The sequence below is a fragment of the Pelmatolapia mariae genome, linkage group LG8, assembly GCF_036321145.2.
Source record: "Pelmatolapia mariae isolate MD_Pm_ZW linkage group LG8, Pm_UMD_F_2, whole genome shotgun sequence".
In the NCBI taxonomy this organism is placed as follows: Eukaryota; Metazoa; Chordata; class Actinopteri; order Cichliformes; family Cichlidae; genus Pelmatolapia; species Pelmatolapia mariae.
This window is the reverse complement of record NC_086234.1, coordinates 4,631,257-4,657,362: the sequence shown is the minus strand read 5'-3', so window position 1 is coordinate 4,657,362 and position 26,106 is coordinate 4,631,257. Positions and strand designations below refer to the sequence as shown.

The 26,106-nt window shown below is 40.8% G+C and overlaps 1 protein-coding gene across 1 annotated transcript; it reads left to right on the top strand.

Annotated features, from left to right (window-relative positions):
• Window positions 1–16,132: 16,132 nt before the first annotated feature.
• arf2b (ADP-ribosylation factor 2b) lies at window positions 16,133–24,895 on the top strand. The gene is made up of 5 exons (XM_063482508.1): window positions 16,133–16,238; window positions 17,333–17,490; window positions 18,308–18,418; window positions 21,010–21,134; window positions 23,007–24,895. The coding sequence occupies exons 2-5, from the start codon at window positions 17,343–17,345 to the stop codon at window positions 23,166–23,168; spliced, it is 546 nt and encodes a 181-aa protein (XP_063338578.1). The 5' UTR covers window positions 16,133–16,238; window positions 17,333–17,342; the 3' UTR covers window positions 23,169–24,895.
• Window positions 24,896–26,106: the final 1,211 nt, after the last annotated feature.

Genomic DNA, 26,106 nt, shown 5'->3' with positions numbered 1-26,106 from the left:
AGGACATCATATCAACAATAGGGTTAAATTTTGTTTTGGTTCTGAACGCACTCTTTCACCAAATAACAAGATGAGCCTCAATTTGATCCTTACGTTTATACAAAGTATGATTTCTACTATGATTTCTTTGTCACCTTTTCAGCAAATTAACTCCAAGGTTGTGTATACAGGTGGGAAGAGAGTTTGTATGCATAACTGTACAAAACAATAATTACACAATTCTTCACAGCATCTTAATATGTGCATTATTTACACTACATCTCTATTTAATTATTAAATCATCATCAGTACTTTTATTATGAAACTGCTGATTAAGCTGCATGGATTTCTTCACCACAATACACAAAAGATTTTAAAGATTTCATTCAGTTTAATTTTATTATATTTGTACAGCTCCAATTCACCACAACAGACACCTCGGGGTACTTTATATTGCAAGGTAAAGACCCTGAGATATATGAGTGAAATGTCCAACAAACAGACGATCCCCTGCGAGCACGACTTGGTAATGGTGGAGAGGAAGAACTCCCATTTAACAGGAAGAAGCTTTCAGCAGAATCAGGCGAGGGGAGGGGCAGGTTTCTATGTGGCAAGAGATAATAAAAAAAACACACAAAAAGGGCAAAATAATGGACTCGCATGTAAACCTGTGGGGTAGGAGGTCTCAGTGCATCACGGGAAACCCACAGCAGCATATGGATGAGGTCGCCTGAGATCACCCGATCCACCCCTTAATGAAATCACAGGCCCCACATATGGGTGTGCTGAAATTTGGCACTTTATTTTGATTTTTTCCAGTATTTTTGAGCCCTCACAACTTCTTAAGCACAGGGCACATGTTTCTGTTGCTGGAAAACAATGCTTCTCTTCCTCTACATCTTTTTGATTGAAAATAAGACCTGTCATACTGAGGCTTAGAGCTGAACAGTGGGAATTTGGCTTTAAACTGTGACACTTGGAGTGGGTTTAAAGACCCAAGTGTCATCGAGGACAGCTACGGAATCCATGAAGCATGTTTGAGGCTGGTGTGGGTGAGTGGGTGGGCCCGGGTGACAGAGGTGCAAGAGCTCGTAACTCACACACATGGTCAGCCAATCAGCAGGGCCTGTGGGGGCAGAAAGCCGGTAAGTTACACTTGGAAACTAACAAACACATAATAACACAGAACGGACAGACAGCAGAAGACAGAAGAGTCACGAGAGGAAACCTCGATCTCTTCTGCAGGATTTCAGTTGAACCCGAGACCAGCTGACTGAGCTCCTAAGGTAATGTGCTCTGCTGTGACTGGATGTTTGAGTCAGACTTTGCTGGGCTGGAGGTGTCCTCACTGTCAGGTCACAGAGTAAGAAGGACGTTCGAGGCTGATTGAAAGTTTAGTGAAAGTTGCAGCATTTCCAGAGTCTAACATGTCGATCATGCATGTCCTGAAAGTCTGATTGGCTCTTAGATGAAGCTCACCTGTCGATAAAGCCTGGTTAATTCCATATTATCAAAGTAAAGCTCTTCAGGTATCCACTCACGCAGGCTCTGTGCGAGCACTTCCAGGACAAGTGTGGCCTCTGTGAGTGGGAAGAGTGTCTGTTTTGATCCCGCTGTATTCGCTGTCAACATGGCGAGCCCTGAGGAAGAGAGACTTTGACAGCTGGACAGCCTCAGTGGAAGGCATGCAACCGCCCCTCTGTGCGCTATTTATATTCACCTTGCCGGGCTTACAACCGGTGTCCCTTCATTCACACCCCGCCACGGCAAATGCCACCACATTAAAGTGCTTGTCAGCTACAAATCAGTGGGTTCTACTACGGCTGAATTAATCAGAGTTCTTGTGTTGCAGGAACCTAAAAGTAAGGCATAAATGATTATTTTAGGCTCAATTACTGCCTGATATTACAACCCTATATCTGCCATATATTGTGTAAATATGACAAAACTAGGGTTGTATAATTAAGGATATAAGAATGAAGTAGTTTTCCAGCTTAACATAAAAATGTAGGATAGATATTGAAATAATTGATGAAAAAATAAAACATATACACATATTTCTTCATACATATTTCTCAGTGGTTCCAACTGTTGAAATAAAAACAGAAAAGATATCCATTATCACATATAAAAATATTCAACATCACACATTTCCATACAGTATGCAGTATTCCTGATCATTTTATTATAGGACAACTCCTGGCTTTAGATGATGATTCATTTGTTTTACAAAAAAACAAATGGATCCATCTGCACACCAGGGAAAGAAACGAGCTGAGCAGCACCTAAAAAATCTGATCTATAGTGACCCCCAGTGGTTAAACTCCTTACCTGTGCAGGTGTTGTCCCTAAACAGTCGGTTATAATGAAAAAGCAAACTCAGTCTATTATTTTGTTCTTGTATAAAATTAAACCAGATTTAGGGATAAGTATTTGCATCTGCTGCTGCTCAAAAAGCTCACATATTAGTTTAGATATTCTTAGACAGGCCTAGTGATCATAAAATGCTTCTAACCTTGTTAGAAGTCTTTTTTAACTTATTAGCAGCCAAGCAAGAAAAATATCTCCCCATTCACTACAAGGGTTGGGGACCAAATTATATTTAAATATTTAGGATGAAACCTGCTAACTTTGGTTATTGTCAGAGATTTTATCGCCACGAAAAAACAAATGTATCCATCCTTTATCCACGCACACGGTCTCTTAACATTATTCTACATAGTGCACATACACACCTTTAAAATACTGAAAGAACAGGGTCCATTCTGTGTGGCCAAGTTATCCACACCAGGGTTTTTAGTAGGATCTGACTTACTTCAAAATACTCCGTATGAAACTTACTGGTTTGGTTTCTCTTCTTTTAAACATATTTTTCCATCTCCTTCTCTCCTCCAGTTCTAGATGCCGACCGACAGCGACAGAGACATGGCCATACCTCGGTTGTTTAACTCCAGCACACCCTTCATCATCGTGGCCGGCGGATCTGAGATCTCGTTTCTCACCAAAGTGGACGACAATCAGGGATGCGAGGAGGAGAAGGACTCGCTGGTCCAAGCCATCGGCCCCCACCTGAGTCGAGTGATGCAGCGCGGCACAGCCAAGCATGTTGTCACACAGGGGCGTGAAGTTTCCGAGGAGAATCCGTGTGTTTCTATAGTCGCGCAGGCTGAGCGTAAGTAAGACTGAGATCAGATCTGAACAGGATCTGAGTCAGGACTGTTTTACATTGTTTTCCTTTTTGTCTAAGCTACTTGCATCCTTCTATTATTTTGGTTAAAAAAACACAATGAAAGCACACGTAGAGTACATCCAGCACAAGTTTCCAGTCTGTCATGGGGCTGCACAAGACTTAATGCAAGCCCTGAAGGGCCAAAAAATTTCATGTCAGCACATGATGAGTACTTCTTTTAATCAAAGGGCTTTTAGAGCGTAATGACTAAAACAGGCTTAAAGGTTTTCAATTATCTATAATTGTTTTGAGTTGTACATCAGCACTTTTCAGGTTTACAGAACAGCTGCTTATGCAACCGAAGATCACTAATGTTCACTACCAAGTAGGTGTATTAAAGAAATGGTGCATCAGCTCCTGTTGTGCAAAATAACATAATAGCAGCTAAAAGCTTCCAGAGAGGAATGCAGAAAAACCGAAGACAACATTTTTACTGTTACACCTCTGAATGGAAGCATGCAGTTGTAGCACATGGACCACTTAAAAGGTCCAGGTTTTTTCTCCATTTACACATTTTCAAATGACGTTCATGAACTTTAGTCCACAACGAGACTTCTCTAACTCTAACTCCTACTGTTTCTCTGTCCCAGGAGAAGACTTCCAGGAGTTCAGCCCGACCAACACTCAGTGCCCCTACTCTCAGTCTCGCCTCCTCCAAAAGCACAGGTAAAGAACACAACACACATTACCTGTGCACAGGCTTAAATGCCCTCCATGGCCAGAAATATAGGATACAGGTATGATATGGTTTCCATTTAGCTTGTACGTGAGGGTTCAGGGTTCTTTATGTGCCTGGGTATGAAGGAAGCTATTGTGCTCGTGACCAGCTACATATTTGTATTCATAGATGGTAACAAGGTTTTAGCTGTGCTTTTTCTGTGTGCATGAGACAATGACCTCTTCCTGCACTTTAAATAACTCATGTGCTCCAAACAACATTGTGATCAGCTGGATTTTAAAGAAAGCATTAAGCTTTCTGTGTGAGAAACCAAGTTTTCATACTTCTTCTCATTTGCAGGACTCTCGGTAAGGAAGCCGCCTTTGTGAGCGACTCAGATGACGAGAACTTTGAAACAGCCACCAAATTCCCGCGCTACCACCTCCAGAGAAAACAGCGCCGGAAAACCAGAACCACACAGAGCCTCGAGGAAGGGGAGGAGCCTCCTATCATCCAGGGTCTGTGGGTGCAGGAGATTGATTGGCTGAAATCAGCAGACAGAGAGACGACTTCATCAGCTGAAATCATACCTCCTCCTCCTCAGTTTACTGACTCGGCCTCAGACCCCTGCAGAGACTCGTGCATGTGTGACAGCTGCAGCTGTGCAGACGTTTGTGACTGTGTGAGGAGATCAGAGGAGGCGTCGCCGTCAGAGGACCAATGCAGATCCGTAGATACAGAAGACACATCCAGCACCGACCACAGAGGAGGCTCGGGCTCTGACACTGACTCTGTTCGCACTCATGAAAGCGACTCAGACTCGTCTTATGACGTCGATGTTGGCACACAAGGCATCATGTCGACCTTTGACCTCATGTATGTGTCTGGATTTACCCCTTCCTCCTGTGCAGGATGGGATTCTGACTCTACAGGAAGTGTGCAAAACCCACTGGGAAATTCAGAGTATGCCCACAGCCTCAGCACTGAGAATACATCCCAGTGCTCCTTTGGGTTTGATGACATGAGTGACACAGTTTTAGATGAGCTGAGGGGCAAAGTGGCACACATACCAAAGTTGCTTGTTTCAGCTTTCTGCAGAGATTTAATCAAACAGATCCTGAACAGCTGGAAAACATCGAAACCTGCAAACGAAGGACTCATATTTCACGACGTAAGACATTCACATCCAGTCTATCCACACTGTTTTTGTTTATGGACAGTAGACAGCAGAAGCAGTAGTATTCAGGTACTCAACAGGCCAATCACAGTCGCTGCAGGCTGCATCAGTGCAGCATTTGGTTCAGCTTCTAAGGAGACGCACATCAGGTTACCTCGTAGGGTTTCACAAGGACTCGAATTTAAGTAAAAATTTCATTTTAACCAACAATAATGAATAACAATGTTTTTAATTCATAATTTAGTAAAAAATAAATGAAGTGTAAAAATCTATGACATCTAAAACTCTGAATGCAGACTTTTCACCACATAAAGGTGAAAACTTTTACTTTGTGTACAAGAAAATGAATACATGTTGATGTGAATGTTTAGAAGCTTTTAAAATACAATAAAAGTTATGAGCCAAAAGAAATCAATCAATCAATCAATAAAAAATAAATAAATAAATAAGGTAACTTACTGTTAGCAGTAACTTGGTCTAGATTTGAATACTGGTGGTGAGGTAGGTGAAGTCGCCTGAAGGGAAGGCTCGTCTGGGATTTCAGCGCTTAAATGAGGAAGACTGGCTGTAAAAGGTTTTTGTTTTTTTTTATGGGGGATTTGTGATTTAACTCATTTCCTTTTCTCTCTCTTTGTTTCATCAAGCATCTCCAGCCCAGCAGTTGTCAGTACAGAGAGGGAGAGGAATACTTTGTCCTTCATCACATCCAGAATGGATCATATGGTGATGTGTTCTGCGTTCGTGACAGAAGCACTGGCTTCAAATGTGCTGCCAAGAGGGTAAGCCAAGATCCGCTGAGTCACTCATTATAATCCAGATGTGCTCCACCCGAGAGGTTTAAACTCCCGAGAGCTGACATGCTGATTTTATTTAAACTATTTTCTGTTATTTAGCTCATTGTTGACCCTTCTTCTCAGATTCCACTGAGTCATTTCAGCAGCGAGGAGGTGAGCACATGGAGTGCTCTGAACTCCCCTCGAGTCGTGGAGCTTTTTGGAGCTGTGAGGGAGGGGCTTAACGTCGTTCTCCTCATGGGCCTGAAGCCAGGTAACCTAACTGCATGCTACAAACTGCATAAAAACCGTCTGAGTAGTCTGAAAGAGTAATCACACTCTCCCAAACCCCATCAGCTTGTTTAGCCCAGCTTCTAAAGGAGATGAACTGCCTACCTGAAGATCTGGCCCTGCATTACCTTCATCAAACACTGGGGGCGCTAGAACACCTGCACCAGAGAAGGGTTGTTCATTTGGATGTCAAAGGTATGTGTTCTTTTTTTGTATAATGACTTAGATCTGAATGATAATATGTACAAATTAAGAGAATTCAAACCCTCTGGACATTTTAGAGTGACTTGTTTCAACCAGTGTGGTCCTAATCATTTTATATATACAATAAATCAAATGTGCAGGTGTATGCGGACGTATTCAGGCATTTTACTTGAGGAAGTAAAAAATATCAGCAAATACTCTTAAAAATAATAATTAAAAGAAAATGCTTGCGTGTGAGAAGCAGGAGCTATAAGCGTCTGGCATCTTTGCATCATTCACTGAGTAGATAAAAACAATAATGATGTCATGCTTTATTTTTAGGCAGTACATTTTATAGCAAAATTTTTTTCTTAATTTATAGAAGTTGCTAAAAAAATATAGGACACAAGTATATAGGTAGTACTTTTATCTTTAGTTCATTATACACATTATTTAGGCTCATTTTGACTTTAACTTGCAATGGAGACTTTTACTTGTTTTGGAGTATTTTTCTACTGAGATAAGACGTGCTAGACTCTACCCCGAGTTTGTTGTGAGACCCCAAAGTACCTTTGCAGAGATTTTATATAATCTGTAGAACATACAGAGAATGGAGCCCAGCGAAGCCTCAAGCTGGTGGTTGTGCTGTCAGCTAACATCTCCTGTGACGGTACCTAATCCTAAAGTGACACCTCACCCCTAAACCCTCGGTAATCCCTGCTCATACGATTGAGCAGGAGGGGTTTGCTCACATTAGGCCCCTCTATTGTGCTCTGAGCTCATGTCTAAAAGCTTCGCTCATCATACATCCGTCAAATTACCCACTCTCATCATATCAGATAGCACAAAGTTCCTGTGCTTTTTTTTGTAGATGGTACCTTATTCTACCTTGAGATGGCTGTTCATGCTTTAGCCCCCCATGCACCCATCACTCTTACAGCCTCTGACAGCCTCCTGCTTCTCAGTCAACTGTTTCATAATGAGCACCCAATGAAAACAAGCTGTCCCACTGAATCCTGCATGTTGATCTTATTCCAGTTGACAATGTGCTGCTGTCTGCTGACTGCAGAGACACATTCCTCTGTGACTTTGGTCTCTCAGAGACTTTAGATGACAGTGGATGGAGCACAAAGAATTTCAGGGGTAAGTTGATCCTCAAAAGTCTGAAATAAACTGTGGTGCAGTTTAAAAATGACTAACATTTTGGTTCAAACACCATGATTTTTATTGATCTAATTAAAACACATAAATATATATCACAGCAAACTGTCAGTCTTTTTAAAATCTACTTGTGAAATGATCTACTGCTTAGGCTCCCATAAATATATAATGAGGAGTTTGCAATGAGTAAATCTGCCTTTCACCATCATCTTTCAACCTTTAAACATTCATATCTTTAAAAGATAGCATGCAATATTCTTAGCCTACCGTGTTAGCATTCAAAGATTTGCAACAGTCTTCCAAGTATTTGATTATTAACCTCAACGTTGGACATATTTTGACCTCTAAATCGTTATGAGTGGCTTTTTGAGTTTAAAAACTTTCAATTCATTTAACGTTTGTGAATGTAGGAGCTGCATTCCCCGGCACAGAGACCCACATGGCCCCTGAGGTGGCACGAGGGGATCAACTCTGTGCCAAGGCAGACGTGTGGAGCAGCTGTTGTATGCTACTGCACATGCTCAATGGATGCCAGCCATGGATACGTTACTATTCCCATCCACTGTGTCTCCAGGTAAGAACCTCTTATTTGCTGTTTGTGGAAAATCAGACAGTTACAGGCTGAATGGGACAAAACCACACTTGCGTATTCATCTGTTTTAGATTGTCAATGAGCCTCCGCCTCTGTGGGAGGTGCCATCCAAGTGTAACAACTTCACAGCTAAAGTGTTCAGGGCCGGACTCCAGAAGGACCCCGAAAGAAGAGCGTCAGCAACTGAGCTCAGGAAGAAAACCACCAAGGCCCTCAGAGCAGGTCGATGCACGTTATAAGCCTTGATCATCTAATCATTTAAGTGTATACAGTTTACATTACATTAGAGTTGTGAGAGCAGCAAAAAACATTCAAAGCTGCATGTTGTCACCAAACAATTGAAATAGAATATATAATATCTCCAAGAGGGAGTATCTCTTGAGGAAAATAAAATAGGACCTGCATCCAAATCCAGTTTTTGCCAAAGAAGGGACTCAGCTGTCTATAGATGCCAAGTATTTTAAGCATATTGTGACACTGCAAATTATTTTCTCCACAGTTGGAGGTCTGAGTTCTTGGTCCATGAAAAGCGCCTGTGAAAAACTGTATCGTGTCCAGAACCAGAATGAAGACACTCCCTGCTCTTTGTCCCATCAGATTCAGAATAAACCATCACATACTGGCTCAGCACCTGCTATGTACTGGGTGAGCCCCTGGAGAACTGCAGCAGTAGACGAGGACAGCAACGACTGGTCAGAAGGAAACTCAGGCCAAGAATCTGAGTTGGAGACATTTTGCTTAACTGGGGAGTGGGACTCTGAGCCAAAATCACTGCGGGATGATTACATCACTAATGAAAAAGACTGGGAGACTGGGTCTGATTCAGAGGTAGATATATACATGGGGGAGGAGGAATATATTCAGGAGAAGTGGCTGAAAACTGACAAGGACTATGAGGGGGATTGGGAAGAGGAAGGAGATGAAGAGGAGGAGGAAGAGTGGGATTCTCCCGAGTCCACGGAGTATCTTCGTGCTCTCCGAGGCCTTTTCCCTTTACTGCAAAAAAGTCACCAGATAGAAGACAATTCATGGGGATCAGAAGCAGAGCTGGAATACCTCAGAGATGGTGAGTCATAAAAAAACTCAGTGGAGCATTACTAAAGCCCGAATCATATTATTATTATAAATTTGGCTCGGATGAGGTTACAGAGCTCTTCATGACATTTTCAAAGATACACTTTTAAATGGGACATATTATGCTCTTTCTATTATCTGTCATTTATTTGCAGTTACAATGATGGATGCTCGTATTAAACACAGCGAGCATTTTTAAAAAATGAGGTCCGTTTATGTAAACCTAATCCAAAAATTCCAGCTTCAGACTGCAATAAACACTCGTTTTCATGCATTTTTTTAAACTCTTGGTTCTGCATGATGTCACAGAGACAAGATGTCCCTAATATGGTCATTTCAGGCACACATCCACTTGATCTTCAAATGTTTTGTTTATGGGCACAGCTAATCAAACAAAGTTGGTTTAAAGGGACTGGAGCTAACTTGGCTTGTTTCAGAGAAGGTTGTCAAAGCCTCATCAATGTCCGCTAATAACAGAAACTTTTAACATGTTGTCCTTTACTAGATGTGACTAAAGGTACCAGAATCAAGACCCCGTCCCCTGAACCTCGAGATGAACCACCATCCTGCTTCAGCTGCTCTGACACATCGCAGATAGATGCCTCAGAGAAGGTGAGTACCCATGCAAGAGGGATGTAGCCGACCTTGACGTCACTCACTGGTTTGCAAAGTCTTGTTTTTGAAATTCGAACCGAGTGCTTTCGCCTTCGCCATCTTAGCGTTTAGAAACCAGACAGCACGAGAGTCTGACGGTCAAACTGAGAGACATGTGGCTCATACTGCACCAGCTTTTTAATCACAAGCTAGAGCTGCGCTAAAGTGCAGCCTGCTTTGCTTAAGGTGCTTCTTCACTGGCTTGAATTTTGAGACTGGGACGCTACGTCCATCTTTTACATAACAAAGATGAGCATGCATGCTTCATGTTTAAATTTATGTACAAAATAAAATCCTCCACAAAAGAAAATCTTCTTTCTTATTTTTAGGACTCTGATCACTCGTCTGATGACCTCAGCTCTGGCATCTTTTCCTCCTGCAACAGTCAGACTGATGCGTGCTTGGAGTGGTTAGCTTTAGCCAATCGGCCGTCCTCACAGTGCTTTGAGGGTAAGATGGCAGGGATGCATCTCTGTGCTGATCGAGGGCTGTTGGCAGAATTTTTCTAATGCTCTGACATTTGCAGGTATTGACATCTGGATAGAGGACCCCGAGGGCAAGTGTTTGAGGATACGCGAACGTAGGCGGATCAAAGTGGGCCATGTTGCCATAGGAATTAGTGATCAGGTATGAGAGAGTTTTAAGATGTCCAGAAACCTTTTAGCTGTGGTGGTACATCAGACCGAGGTTTCTGTTTTGTTTCCTCAAAGTGTATTTTGGTTTGCTTTTTTTCTCTTTTCTTATTTCCGGAACAGAAAGTGAAATGTCCCGAAGTACAGTTAAAGAACAAAATTGGGGAAGTTTAGATTTAAACCTGTAACTATCTAATGAAAGAACAAATGCACTAAATTATCATTACCACTTCAGCAGTAACCCTTTGCAAATACATCTGACACCCAGTCAGCCAGAATCCATATGAATAATTTCACCTGTCACTCAGATCTCAGGGAAAGCCTTCACTTTGGAGACTCTGGACAGGAAGACGGTGTCCTTTGAACGAGAGATCAGAGAGTCTGGTCTGTGGCTTCGCTGTGTTCCTGCTCCTGACAGATGCCAGCACTGGAGGTGGAGAGTCAGAGACGGCAAGCTCGAACTTCGAGAATGAGACGGATATTTTCTGTTCTCTATTATTGTTTTGGTCTTTTGCACTAATTTAATTTGTTTTTTCCATTGGGAAAAGCTTTTAAGCACTTTTCTCAATGCATTTACACATAGCTCAACATATATAATCCATTTTGACAGAAAAATGGGCAAAAAAGCTTAAACACAGGAAAAACAAAGATACTAATCAAGCGCTTTATTAGGAACACCACACTGGGTTCAGGTAGGCCCTCTCTTTGCTACCCAACAGCCTCAGTTTACTTCCTGTGTTGCCAGAGTTGTTCTTCTGGACTCAGACTCGTCTGAATTCAGTCTCATATTTATAAAACCACATTTAAGATGAAGGAACCATTAGAAGATGACTCCTTCCAGTGTGACTGGTGATTGTTGGTAATATGCTGGCACAAAGAGACCAAGAAAACATTCCCCATGTTATCCCACTGACACCAGCAGCCTGGGCAGGTTGGCTCATGCTGATTTTGACCTACCATTTACATGGCGATAGATCCTTGCTGCATTTTTGCTATCTGGGCTGTATTTGATAATCTCACCATCCTGTGTTTAGATTAGATTACATGTTTTTAAATCCAGTGAATCACATTATTAACAGGATCTGTCTGAAACTCCATATCCCTGCAGATCCACTAGGGCTGAAAATTCCCTCCATGCCACACATGAACTGAGTATGAACAGGATCCGTTTTTTGTTTTGTTTTTTTCCTCAAGGAATCCCAACACAATTTCTCATTTTTTTCTTTTAGTGTGATATTTTTATGTATTTTTGTGGCTGTAACAAAAAATATCCAATCCTTCAAACAATGGTAAAGGATCCCTTCAAAATCTCCCAGATCCAGACCTGAAATGATAACCACTTTGAGGTTGTGCAAAGTCCCACAGCTGGTAAAGATACACAAACAAACCGAATCAATTGCAAAAATAAACTGTAATTTGTACTTAATAACTAGTTACATGTCCGTTACCTTACCGAACCCCGGTACTTAGCTTATACTGCTGTGTTAAACCAATGTCATAACCTACGCCCAGCCTGAGCCGCTCCCTACCAGAAATCCAACAACACATTGTAGGAATCCAGACCTCAGCCCCTGTGTTAGGTCTGTAGTGTGAACACAATACATTGATGAGCACAGGAGTAATATTTCTGCAAAATAAAATGTAAGAGGGATTTATTGTACCTAGCTTGCTCAATATGCAAATGCAACAGCTAATATGTGGAGATATGTTGTTTTCCTCGTTTTAATAACTGTTAGTTTTGTCATGCTCACCTCTTTCTTTCATTTCAGCAAAGTGTTGTCACATCTAAACGTTGAGCTCTGACAGGATCATCTCTGTTTTCACTGGTGTTAGCAGAGCAAAGCAGAGGAACGAGAATAAAAGCAAACATTATGGTCCCATTATGGTCAACCATTCAGCACAGCACTGTAAATGAAGCTGCAGAGTTTCTGCTGCACTGGTGCCACGTGATTGGCTAGCTGAATAACTACTATCACAAGCAGGTGTTCCTAATAAAGTGCTACTTGAGTGTACAAATAAAAAAATCTTAAAATGTTGATTTTCAGGTTAAACTGTTTCTATATGTTTTAAGTAAGGATACAAGTAGTTTACACTCCAAGGTTGTAAACGTGCTTGAATAAGAAATGGTGTTGGTAGAGCTGTAATAGGTTGTGACATCTGTATTTTTTTATTTTGTGTGTTAAGATTGTTTCCCTCTTTCCGTTCTCCTGCTTTTTTTCTTCTTCCTTTTATGGATCACTAGGAACAAAAAAAAATCCGTTCTCTGTATCTCTGTTTACTTTCTGATGTGGAAGAAAGAGTTTGTCATGTCATCTGTTTCATTTAGAGTTTAAATGGCATGAAGCTGCTTAAAATGATGTGTGTTTTCCACAATATACCACAAGGCTGGAATCTCTTGATACTTGAATGTGACTTACATTTTATATTCTAATAAAAAATGACTCAGAGGCACAAAAGTTGCTGTCTTCTGCTCATTCCCAGCTATTGCCTTTCCCAGTGGTTTCTGACTTGGTGTCATTTGAGAAAGACCAGGATTAGACCTGCTGCACACTGTAAACATTTACAGCACTGATAAAGAGGCCCAGCCCTATAAAAACAGATGATGTTAAACACGTGAGGCTGTTACATGTGACCAGGAAGATGTATGAAAACGGTCGCCTCAGCCTGATCCTGTTCATTCATTAATTGTAATATAGGTATTGATCTTATACAAATTGTTTTTGTACAGTCTAAACTGTATTTGATAAATATCAAATATAAAAATGTTTCTGTCTGGGCATGAAATATACAATTTTGTATTATTTGTATTTGCAATAGTTCAGCTAGAGGTTCCCACTGAAGAGAGATTCATGTTATTAAATGAAAAGTAACTGTACATGCAACACTCTTTATGACTATAGCAACTAGCTGGCTAACCTTGGCTTGCTTCTCACTGACATCAATGGCAAAAGTGCTATCTAAACCCAGACCAGTGCTTGCTTTTTGTCCTTGTGTGGTGTTAACTGTTTGTTGACATTACTAATTAACAGACTCCATTTTCTACCCTAAGGTTAGCTGATGATCTCACTGTTAATGCTGTGAACAGAAGAGTGGTATTAAGACAAGGTTCACATGAACGAGCACAGCCATCTTTAAACTTTTTGTGGAAAATTCAAACTGACTCACTGATGTAAAGGTCACTACAAAGTCTGTCTGTGAAGGTTCTCAGTCATCCAGGTCATCGTAGTCTAAGGAGCTTGGAAAGAAAAGCATCTGGACTTCTTTAAGTTGCTTGAAGACGTTTCACCTCTCATCCGAGAAGCTTCTTCAGTTCTAAGGTCAAATGGCCGAGAGTCCCAGATTTAAACCCAGTGGGAGTATCCCCCCAAAGAGGGACAAAGGACCCCCTGGTGATCCTCTAATCACATGAGCCAAGGTGTGAAAGCGGGTGTGGGACCTAATCAGCCAGGGTTTCGGGTGAGCTCATTGTTAAACCTGGCCCCACCTTGTCGTGTGAATTCCTGAGGTCAGATGGCCCAGGATGTGAGTGGGCGTTAAGGCGTCTGGGAAGGGATCTCAAAACTGGATTATAGATGGCAGACAATTGGTGTCGTAAACCACCGCCTCTGTTCAAAGATGGTCGCTCACAGTGGACATAGATGGCCTCTTTCACTCCTCTTTCAAACCATCTGTCCTCTCTGTCCAAAATGTGAACATTGGCATCCTCGAAAGAGTGACCTTTGTCCTTTCGATGCAGATGGACCGCCGAGTCTTGTCCTGTGGAGGTGGCTCTTCTATGTTGTGCCATGCGCTTGTGAAGTGGCTGTTTGGTCTCTCCAATGTAGAGGTCTGGGCATTCCTCGCTGCACTGTACAGCATACACCACGTTGCTGAGTCTGTGTTTTGGAGTTTTGTCTTTCGGGTGAACCAGTTTCTGTCTGAGTGTGTTGCTGGGTCTGAAGTACACTGGGATGTCGTGCTTGGAGGGACTCTCGACCATTTGACCTTAGAACTGAAGAAGCTTCTCGGATGAGAGGTGAAACGTCTTCAAGCAACTTAAAGAAGTCCAGACGCTTTTCTTTCCAAGCTCCTTAGATCACTACAAAGTCCCATTTTTTAGTTATGTTACAAAAGAGGCTCAAAAATTTAAATGTATTGCTACTGTAAGGGCACAAAGTATAAAAAGATATATGCACCTTTCAGAAAGTGTAGTTGACATGGAAGCGCCTTAAATATGCATTCTTTCTAATGACCAGCAGGGGGCGACTCCTTTGAAAGCAAACACACCTCCAGAAGTTTTTCCTTCCTTGATCTGTGCCCTCAGTAAAGTCTTAGCTGGTTGTGCTAAGCTTTTGAGCACAATCAGCTAATTTTAAGTCATACTGAAAAACAACATGAAGTTTCCTCTTTGGCTCATGACTTGTTAATCATAACATGGCAATTGTTGGCCTGTGGTGTCCACTTTTTTCAAAATACCAAGATGGCAACAGTAAAAACAAAACACTCATCTTGAGTCACCAGCGCTTCACTACCCAGTGGGTGATTACGATGACTACACCCATCTTTTATATACAGTCTACAATAAGGCCTCACATTTCCAGCTTGGTGCTTAAGGAATGTGAAGCTTCTGGGTGTTCTTTAAACATTCCTCCAATAGCAAACACAACCAATAATAATTGCAGACATCAGGTGCTGTTAACTGCTGACAAGTGTGATTAATTACCATTCTAAAAGTCATAAACCATAAATGATTAAAGACAGTGGTTGTGAGACCTGCAGACAATGAATTTATTCATGATAACCTGCAGCCTTGGACTAATCATATAATAGATAAATGCTAGCATTTCTGTGTCAGCAATTTGAATTAACACAATTAAAATAAGTGAGGATCTAAAAATAAATTTCAGGATGTCTCTTCAAGTGAGTCCACAGGAAGGATTTCACTGGTTCAAGTCTTCAAAAAATGCAATTAATCAGATTATGAAGAACGAAAGGAAAGTAAGGCCTAAAAGTTGGGATCAGCCAGGATCTTGAGTCCCGGCATGGAAAAACGGGCCTCTAAACAAATAAATGTTAGAACCCTCCACCTCTCTCATACAATTGGAAAGAGTGATGGAGAGGCCTGCGGTGACCCCAGTGATCACTAGGTTTTACTCAGAAAATGTGCTTAAAAGTAAAAGCAAATTAAATATCCATAAAGAAGAAAAACGATCAAAAAGTACATCAAAATGACCATAAGCAAACATAAAATAGAGGAAAAACAATGAACTACAAACAGATTTTTCTAATGTTGTATTTCTGTGTTTTGTTTTTTGACTCCCTATAGTCCTTGTGTTTATGTGTGGATTTCTTTATTTATTGGTGTCTTTTTAGGGTTATTTATTTTTATTCATGGCCCCATGTACTCGTTGGGGATCTCATGGATCGTTTCCGCTTGACTTGTATGCTTTTTTGCATGTCTTTGTGGTTATTCATGTCATTTAATCGTTATTATAATTATTTGTCTCTTTTGTGGCCGATTTCTGTTTCCCTGTAGTCATTTCTCGTCGGTTAAAAAAAGGGGAAAAAACAGGAAAAACTCTGAGGGCCCGGTTCTCAGTGTCTGAAACTTGAATAAACTTGTGTACGGCTCACTTCCTCGACATTTTGTGCACTGTGCGCACAGGGCTCTGCCGACACGCTGATTGGACCGCGGCGTCATCTGGGCGGGTTATCCGTTACACCATGCGTGCTACGATTGGACGCGGTGTGATAGTGGGAAGTGGCCGTACGCCGGTGTCTCCCTGGTTGCGCAAGACGCCATTTTGGGGTGACAGTGAGAGATAACGGAAAGATCGAGAAGCTGTCGTTTTAAAGGTAATAACCCACATAAACTCGCTTGTGTTTTGCCTGTAACGCCATTTATTGTACGGCGATTGTCGCGCGGTACCAGCGATTCGATTTAGTTTCGCCTGAGCATGACGTCACGAGGTTCTTTCTCAACTGTGACGCGGCATTTAGCTAACGGCTGTTAGCTTAGCGAGCTACCGTGTATCAGCTCTTTTAATATTCACGCCACAGAAACCAGGCCTCAGTTTTCCAGGTGGATTTCGTAGCAGGTCATCGTTATATGTATTAATAATATATACTGTAACCGGCAGTGGTCTTTAGACCGTTGACGAACGGTGTCGCCTGCTCGTCGCAAGTTAGCATATGCTAGGAAAACTAGCTATCTAGCTGAAGCATCCGCCCTTAGTGAAACGAACTGTATCCTGTTTCGAGTGCTGGTAACCAGGTAAAGAGACCAGAAAACTTCAGACTTTTCACAGAAAATCTGCGCGTTCACATAGCAGAACGTTTCAGCCTTTATTGACACATACTGTTATGAACTTTAACATTAACTTAGCTTGACCTTATAGTTGAAAGCTAGCGTCTTGTGACGGCTCACTCGTACAGGAACATTACCCTAACCTGCTATTGCAGAGTTTTCTAGCTGGAACAGGCCTCTCTTATCTTTTCATCAGTTAGCTATTCGCTTTATCCACTGTTGTACAGCTTAGCCTCAGGATATGCGATTTTTCTGCTGTAAAATAATTGACACATAGGCAGTTTTAACACTTCTGTAGTGTACAAGTTAATGGCTGATGTGGACGGCCAGAGTTAGCTCTTAACTTAGAGTCGTAGACGAAAGCCTCAGTCATTCGTTTGTGTAAACATTTAACTTGTTCTTCTCCGTGTGTCACACAATGTACCTCGTTTTTTCGACTAAATATACAGCTGTCATCGAACTGCTCTAATATGGTGTGCCTCTATGAACTAACGATAAAACGACGGTAAATCAGTCCAGATGTCAGCTGTTTTCTCTATGATACATTTTCCCTGTGTTCACTTCCTCTCACCATACTGCACTGAAACCGATTAACAGCAGACCTTACACTGTCTTAACCCTGTCTCCGTCTCTGCTTTGACAGCTTCATCACCATGGGGAATGTATTTGCGAGCTTATTCAAAGGCCTGTTTGGCAAAAAAGAGATGAGGATTCTAATGGTGGGGCTGGATGCGGCTGGAAAAACAACTATCCTATATAAACTCAAACTCGGAGAGATAGTCACCACCATTCCCACCATTGGTATGAATATTTACATCTATCACTCCACTGTCATTATTGTAAAGAAGCTGTATTTTTAGACTGCTATGAGAAGATTGTAAGTTGTTAGTTACTTCCCATTGTTATTTGAGAGGACAAAAAAAATCCTGTTCACCAGATCTTCAGGTCTTTTAAACATCTGACTGTTAATTTGTTTTAATTACTAGGGATACACTGTTACGGAACTTAGGGCTATGACTAATATATCTACTTTTTGTTTTTATTTTCTTTTTTTATTGCTATTTGCTTCTTACTTTGTTTCAGGGGAAGTAATTAAATCATAATTAAAATTAACTGATCTATTTTAAAGTCTTTTTAAAAAAAAAACTTAACCAGGAGTGATGTGATAAATATTGGCCACAAAAGCAGGTGAATGCCATTACCAGTCAACAGGGCGACCAATCATTTTGTAGCTTTAAGCAGTTATGGTAATTTTTGATTAGTGTTTTTTTTTTTTTTTTTTTTTTTTTTTTTTTGTGCGTCCAAGTTTAATGTGTTTTGATCAACAGCAGCCAGATGTTTCCTTATGTCAGATTTTTGGGACATTTCATTTTATCAGTGGTTTAACAAAGAATAAGTGATAAAATGAGAGTAACTGAAGACCTTTTCTTGATTAAAATGCAGTCAGGAAATGTTGACTTTAAAAATAAAAAAGTCATATTAGGAACAAACAGTGGAAAAAAAAAAAAATTGTAGAAATCTTTACCTGCGTGTAGTGTTTACTATCGAGTGGTCCAAAGCCTTTTAGTGACTCATCTATGTTTCCTCTTCTTTCTTTTTTTTTTTTTCCTTTTCGCAGGTTTTAATGTTGAAACTGTAGAATACAAGAACATCAGCTTCACAGTTTGGGATGTGGGCGGTCAGGACAAAATCAGGCCGCTGTGGCGCCACTACTTCCAGAACACTCAAGGTGAGGTGAAAGGGGGGTGTGCAGTGGCATTATCTTAGCTGGCAGTTGTGTCAGTGAGCATTACTGCCCGTAGGTGGCCTCGTTGGTGCATAGAGGATATTAAAGAGACCAATGACTCACATGCCATTGTTCCATTCTCAAAGGGCGTATTGTGTGACTCCTCTACTGTTTCCTGATGTGTAACTCATCAGAATGTATAGGCCTATGCTGTCTTGTGTTTGCCACTCATGATCCGGCTTGTAAGCAAACTAAGTTGAACATTTTGTGGTATCTTTAATCTGTAGAAATTAATTGTGATTGAAGCCACCTTATTTGCTGCACTGCCATCAGTGCTCCTGTGGTTTCCCTGCATGCATTAGATGAACATCACCTTCCACATACTGAGCACCCAAGTGTGAAATTGAATGTGTGAATCATTTCAGTGATGATCTAAGACGCAGCATCATTTAACAAACAGCATGTCTGACTACAGAATTTTCTTCTACAGCAAACAAGGAAAGTTGTGTTTGGGCTAGAGTGCCGAGTATTGGTTAATGATTTCATGATTAAGGTGACAGAAAATCATTCTTTCCATAATTTTTCCAGGCAAAAAAGATTAAGCTCTATGCAAAATTAGACCTGCGGACCATCTCAATCTAGTCTGTCCTTAATGGTCTAGCCTCTCCCCAAGACATGACACTTCATTTTTTTTATGATGACCTGTTACATCTTCACTCTAATGGTAAAGTTCTTAGCATGCAAGTGGTTTTTTGACAGTCTAACAGAAAATTCTGTTTAAAGTATGGCCCTGTTCTTACGTTATCTAAGTCAGTATTGTCTTTTGGGGGGGGGGAAGCTGCCCATCACTGTTTTAGGTTTTTAACACTGACTGTTTTTAACCTGTAGAGACGTAAAGAAAATTGTGATCATAATTTTCTCTGTCAAATGTCTCATGGTGCTGTGATGCCCTTAATGCTCAGACAAAGTTACTGTATTACAACTGAAATGCTTAGAATATCTAAAAATAGAAATTGTCTCTATCAGTTCTGTCAAAAACATAATGAAAATGGCCATTCTGAATTATAGCTTGACATCTTTATCCCAACATGAAGAGAAAGTCCAAACAGTGATCAATCTCAGTTATATTAGAAGATCTCTGGCAGAGGTAATACATGATTAGCCACATTTCCTGGAATTAGTGCAATGCAAAAATACTGCTTAACTGAGTTTGTCTGTGGCTTATCAGAGCTGTTAAAATGATATTAATTCAGTTTACAAGTTACTTTCCCATAAGTCCAATAAAGCCTTCTTAACAAGTGTTTCACTGAACCGTGTCTGTCAAGCCTCCACATTTATGACGTCTTTCTGTCCGAACATCATGAGTTAAAATGAGAGTTTGTACAACTTTGTAATAATTAGTAAACATGAGTAGAAAGTTGCTGGTTGGTGTTGTGTGAAATGTTCCCAAGTTACCGCGTCGCTGTTAGCTTCCTCTGCGCTATGAAAAACAGAGAACTGAATAGTTCAGACCATATAGCGGATTATTGTCTCTGATATCTGATCCAGGTTCTGTAGATAGGATTAACCCAATATCTAATCAAAATATCAGATTGGCGTTTACCTAAAAATGCGTAATTATCTGTTGCTTAAGGTAATAAAGAATCAACCCTCAAAGCCAAGAAAAACCAGCACTCCTGTCCTTGATCATGATCCCTCAGCTGAACACCAGCTGAGTCTCAAGAATCCTAAATTTCAGGCAAACTGACCAAATTAACAGCATCACTGTGTGTCCTGTAGATATTCCTTTCATTTTTGTGCCCTTCACATCTCAGCACAGAGTCTGTAATGTATCAGGTGGGTCAGTGAGGCTGCATACGGATTCTAGCTTCACAAACAAATAGTATCTCAGTTATAGACCGGAGCTGAGCATGTGATCACGCCGTCCCCTGTTACATGAATATAAAAACATCCTGTTTGTACATTCGGTGAGCTGTGGGTATGATAAAACATTTCCTCAAACAAGCTGGCACACAGATCAGGAAGTGTGCTTCAGCCATAGGAAATTTAACAAAATTACCTCAGTTTTCTTGGCTTTGTCTTTATTTTTTGTGTTAAATTTGAAGCAGGAAAACATCGTTCAGAACACTGTTGTACTTTCATCCATCCATTCGTGTCATGAAGCTTTTTTTTTATACGGTCATTAAACTGTCGGTTGTCTCAAAATACAGCTTTCACATGATCTATGACAACTGAAAATGATTTGGCAGCTTTAAGTCATAAATTAATCTGTACTGAACTTAACAAATGACTGATGTGTTTAACAGCTTCTGGATTTAATATATTCTCACAGTCAGCAGACCTGCAGCTGCCAAATCACAAATTATTACTCATACATACTATTTTTTTTTTTAAATTTAAAGCCCACTCTACTTTACTGTTTTGGAGATTAATAAATGGCCAAGAGAGCTGGTCCAGACTGAATTATTACTGGAACAGAGTCAGAGCTTTTTATCTGGGACAATAGAGCATGTATTGTAACCAGAATATAAATGAAGACATGTTTCAGCATTTTTTATGCTGTATTTTTTTTTTTTTTTTTTTTTTGTATGCAGGGCTCATCTTCGTGGTGGACAGCAACGATAGGGAGAGGGTGAACGAGGCGAGGGAGGAACTGTCCAGAATGCTTGCTGAGGACGAACTCAGAGACGCCGTGCTGCTCGTTTTTGCAAATAAACAGGTGAGTTTGAGTTTCAGACACACGCAGAGCCAAGAAAAGAAATGAGCCTCAAAATTTACTTCTCAATTGGTTTGGATGTAAAAGCTTTCAGATATAAAGATCAAGACTTTATTTGTACAGGACCTTTCTTTAATTTAAAAAAAAAAAAAAGCCTCTGCTGGTTCAGAGCCAGAAATGCAAGTATCAAAATGGTGTGAACTTCCACCTTAAATGTTTCCCTGTCGGGGATTTATATACTTTGAGATAGGACTGGGGAGCTTGTAGCTAGCCGTGTTAATGTGGGCAGGCAGAAATATCAGGCGGCCATATTGTGGGAGACAAAGTCCATAAATTGGTGCATCCCACTAGTAACCCGAAGGTTGCTGGTTTGAGGCCCTGTACTCGAGTCCTGGCAAAAATAAGCCAAAAACAATAACCTGATAAAACTAATATTTAAAAAACAAATACAGTACATATGTAGAAGCTATTTCATTTTTATTTTTTTACAATGAAGAACAGCTGTCACTGCAGGATCAACATCTGCACATTGATCTCTATTCTGAAACCTGCCCTGCGGTAGTTCACATGTATTGAGAAAAAAGAAAGCATTGATTAGATAAGGATCTTTGTTAAATGTTAGGCTGCTCATTCATTTTGTTTGTCAGAACTCTGTCAGTCAAGAAAAATGCAAATGATGATAAATCTCAGACAGATTTAATAGAAGTAACACCTTTTTTTCCTCCCTAAATGAACCGTGACTAAAACCGCTACAAACCACTTTGTTACTGATCTGTTGAAATCTTAAATGTGCTAACCAATAGACCTAACCACAGACATCAGTGACAGCAGAGAAAAACCAACAGGATATCGTCTCATCTACCTATCAGAACAGGTCATATGTTTGAGTGTTGTTAACCTGAGGAGAAAGGTTAACACCATCTTCACTGTTTTGGCAGGTTTATCAGTTCATGTAGATTCAAATGTTCATCTGGTGTTTTGTGTCTGCATGCTCTGTGTCAAGTTCACACCTTTGAAGCTTGGCTGTGTTCGGTTAGCAGGAGGTTCTGTTCAAAATCTTGCAGAGAGGCAGTTGTTGGTCCATCTTTGCAGACTTTCTGGTCTGTGTGCAGATTTTAGCACAGTATAAGTGCAGGATGTGAGGGAACCAACAAAATTATCGATAAGGGGCCCATTAAATACAAAACTTTCCATTGCTTCTGGCAAGTGTGCACACTTTCATGAGGGTTTGAGCATGTTCAAGCCCTCAAAAATGGAATTCATTAGTATTAATAACGGCAGCGTAATATAACTTGTATTAATATAAAGTAGTGTATTAATAGATCCCTATAGTAAAATAATAAAATCCAAATGTAAATATTAATAGAAATATGAAACTTAAATCAGTATTACGACTACTACTAAGGATAATTCAGTAAATGAATAATAAGTGAGCCTTAGCACATTCAGTGTTCAGGCTGTTGTGAAAACAACCCCCATGATCTGTCACCACATTATGACATCACTAGATGTTTATTGGCCCCCACCATAATCTATTCTGGATAACCCTCCTCTCTGACTCTCAGAATGATAAAAATAAGATTATTTAATATGACCTGAAACAAATGACTTGTACTCATAAACTCAGCAGGAAAGTTTTACTGAGAGCCGATCCCCCGAACACTTGTATTGGACTGGAAGTGTTTTTGTCCTCCCCTCAGCCACTGCTGTACCGCCCTAGTGGCCATTAAAGAGAGTGCATGATTAAGGCACTTTCACATTGGCTGAACTGTTCAGAAGCTTTTCTACTGTTGACGAAAGCTTGTGGTATTTTTGGTTCAGATGGTTAAGAATGGTTAGAACTGCATCATAACTGGCTGTTTCCTCTCCCTCTAGGATCTCCCCAACGCCATGAACGCTGCAGAGATCACAGACAAGCTGGGCCTGCACGCCCTCCGCCAGCGCAGCTGGTACATCCAGGCCACCTGTGCCACCAGCGGAGACGGCTTGTATGAGGGCCTCGACTGGCTCTCCAACCAGCTGAAGAACCAGAAATGATCCATTCCAGCAGTTTTGAATTATTATTTTTTCGTTTGTTTGTTGTTTATTTTTTTTTCTGTTTCGACACAGCGGCAGCACCGGATCCAGGCCCCCCTCTGCGCCCCTCTAGCTCCTCTGCCCCGGCTCTTTCTTTCAACGCCTTCCTCCTGCTTTCTCTTCCTCCTCGTCAGTACTCTTGGGGCTCTAGCCTGTGCTGCTTGTGTGTGCACGTGTGGCTGTGGGTGTGTATGCCTGTGTGGATGTGTGGGTGTGAAGGCGTCTCTGTGTATGCTGGCTGGGATCGGGAGTAACCCTGGCGTGCCTTTTACACACCTCCTGTGGAATCAGCAGTCTGGTTTTCAAGCCCCCCTCTCTCTCTCTCTCTCTCTCTCCATCCACCAAACTCAGTCTCTGCCCCGCTCGGCCTACCCCCCTCCTCGCCTAATCTCAGTCTTGCACGGCCCCCCCCACCTTGACCCTGTTCTGCCCCGCCCTTACTCTTCAGAGGAAGCACGGTTTTCATACGGCAAAGAAAGAGCAAGGGTGCAACCCCCCACTCCTCCCTGTAGAATATATCTATGTTGACTAGAAATGCCCCCCTCCCTCCCACCTTCAGTGCTTAGGTGTTCATTTTAATCTGATTTTTGAGACCTCAAACCCACCAAGAGATTCAGTAAATTGCATCTTAACCTGTATCAGGTCGAAGCAAATGGAAAAAAAAAAACAAAAAATGGAAAATTAAAAAAAAAAAAGTAAGAAAAGAGAAAATCCCATCCTTGATCATTCTGGTGTCATCTGAAAATCATGCTGTTTGTTTTATTAATATTATTATTATATTGGAATATAAAAGATTATTCTTAGCAATGGTTCTCCAGTGAACACTACCTTTCTCCCCTCCCACCACTAAGTGAGAGCGTGAAGCACAAAAGAAGAAAAAATTAAAAAATTAAACTCTACGAGAATATGCAATTCTTGACTTTGGGTTGCTGGCGTTTAAATCCTGGGATTAAATTAGGATTTTCCTTTTTCTTTTTTCTTTTTTTTTTCTTTTTTTTTTGGAGATGACCTTCAGTGTTTCCATGCCAGATACAAGGTGTTGGACATTTCGCACACTTCAGACTGAGGCAGGTGTCCTAATACATTCACAGGCATCACATGTTATTCCTTTAAAGAGATGTTACATGTTTTTTTTTTCTGTAACTAGTTTTAGCATTTCTATTTGTACTTTGACTGCTGAACCAAATGCATTTGAGCAGTATGACAAATCCTGTATACGGAAGTAGAAAGTGCATCCTCGAGGGCCTCAGACGAGTTTTTTTCTTCTCACCAACGGTTGGCACTTTTATTTTGAAAGTCTGAAAGCATCCAGCTGTGTGTGATCTTTTTTTTTTTCTTCCTGGTCGGGATGAAGGATTGGCACCAAAAAAAAAAAAAAAAAAACCATGATAAAAAATAAAATAATGAAGGCTCTCTATAACTGTGAACGGTCCAGACGTCTGGGTGTTTACAGGCAGAAAAGACCAACACAGTAAGTACTCTGTCGGAGGCTCGTCGGCGAGCTGGAAGGACTTGGTGGTAGACCTGTTGAGGGGAATGGGTGTGCAGTTAGCTGGTCGTCCTCAGTGTTGAACCATGGGGGTTAGAGCTGGCACTTCTGTCAAGAATGATTGTAAATCTGTAAGTTCCCCTATAAACTGTTTCTGTGGGGATTTCCTGAACACATTAATAAACATGATTTGATCCAACAGCTGTTGGAGAGGCTTTTTATTTTCTCACGTGTTACAGTGGTGGATCTTTGCATTAAACAAGTTTGTAATAATGTTGCAATCCCTGTGAAAGTTTAGGCCTCAGATGGCGCCCAGTCTGGTCAGCTTTGTTTTTTTGTCCACATGGCTCAGAGTGTGGTGGTGCACACTAATAGTGTTTAACAAGCAGGAGATCCAGAGAAGGGATGCAAATCCGTTGGGATTTTTTTCTCCAGGAAGGGTGTTTGGTGGGGCCTTTTTCCTTTTTTTTTTTTTTTTTTTTTTAAATGTGGAGCTACCTGCTGTGGTGAACGCTTTTTAATGACCAGCAGGGGGAGACTCCTAGTTCCAATGGAGCCCTCAGATGACTTGCTCTGTGGCCTTGCTCAACATTTTTCTGGTGATTTTTATGGGCACAATTATTCATTTCAAGTCATACTGAGTAAAAACAAAGCTCATTTTGTGAGTTATGCTGATTATTACAGTTAGGAGGATAAACCACACTATGCTCGGTGGCTAACCTTTTCAGTTGTCATAAAGCGGGGAAATATCCATAGAGGCCAAAACCTTTTTGCAAACAAGTTTGTTTTTGCTGTTAAATTAAACATTTTAATATGGAGTCTATGGAGGTAAGAAGGATGAGTTGCAATGCAGGCAATCTATTCTCCAAAGTTCAATTTCACGTAATTTAAATATTTATGTAAAGTAGGAGTGATTGATATGTTTTATCTAAAACATTTGAACATATGACTCGGCAAACAGAAGGTGATGTTATGCTGTCAAAATGTGTTGATGACTGTACAGAGGACAGAGGTGGGCTCCTGTCATTGATGCAAAATAAAGGAAACAGTCTTAATATTAATTCATTCAGTTTGGCACTCCTGGCTCTCCATATAGTAAAAAAAAAGTCTGGCTGCTGGCTGCAGAAACACTAACCAGGAAAAGAAAGATATACTAGGTTTGTTTTCTCTTCAGGACAGCGTTTCTGTTCCTGTTGGGTTTACTCAGACGCACTTCTTAAAATTTTCTTTTGCCAGCACAAAGTCTGCATTTGAATGAACTGGGAATTCTTAATCTATCAGGAAATAACAGTAAACCTTTCTAAAAGAGAAGAAAAAGATTTAATAAATTAAGTTGCTGCATTCATGATGTGAAATTACTGTGAAGGCACAGGTTTGCATAATTACCCTGCAGAGGCAGAAGTGTTTCCT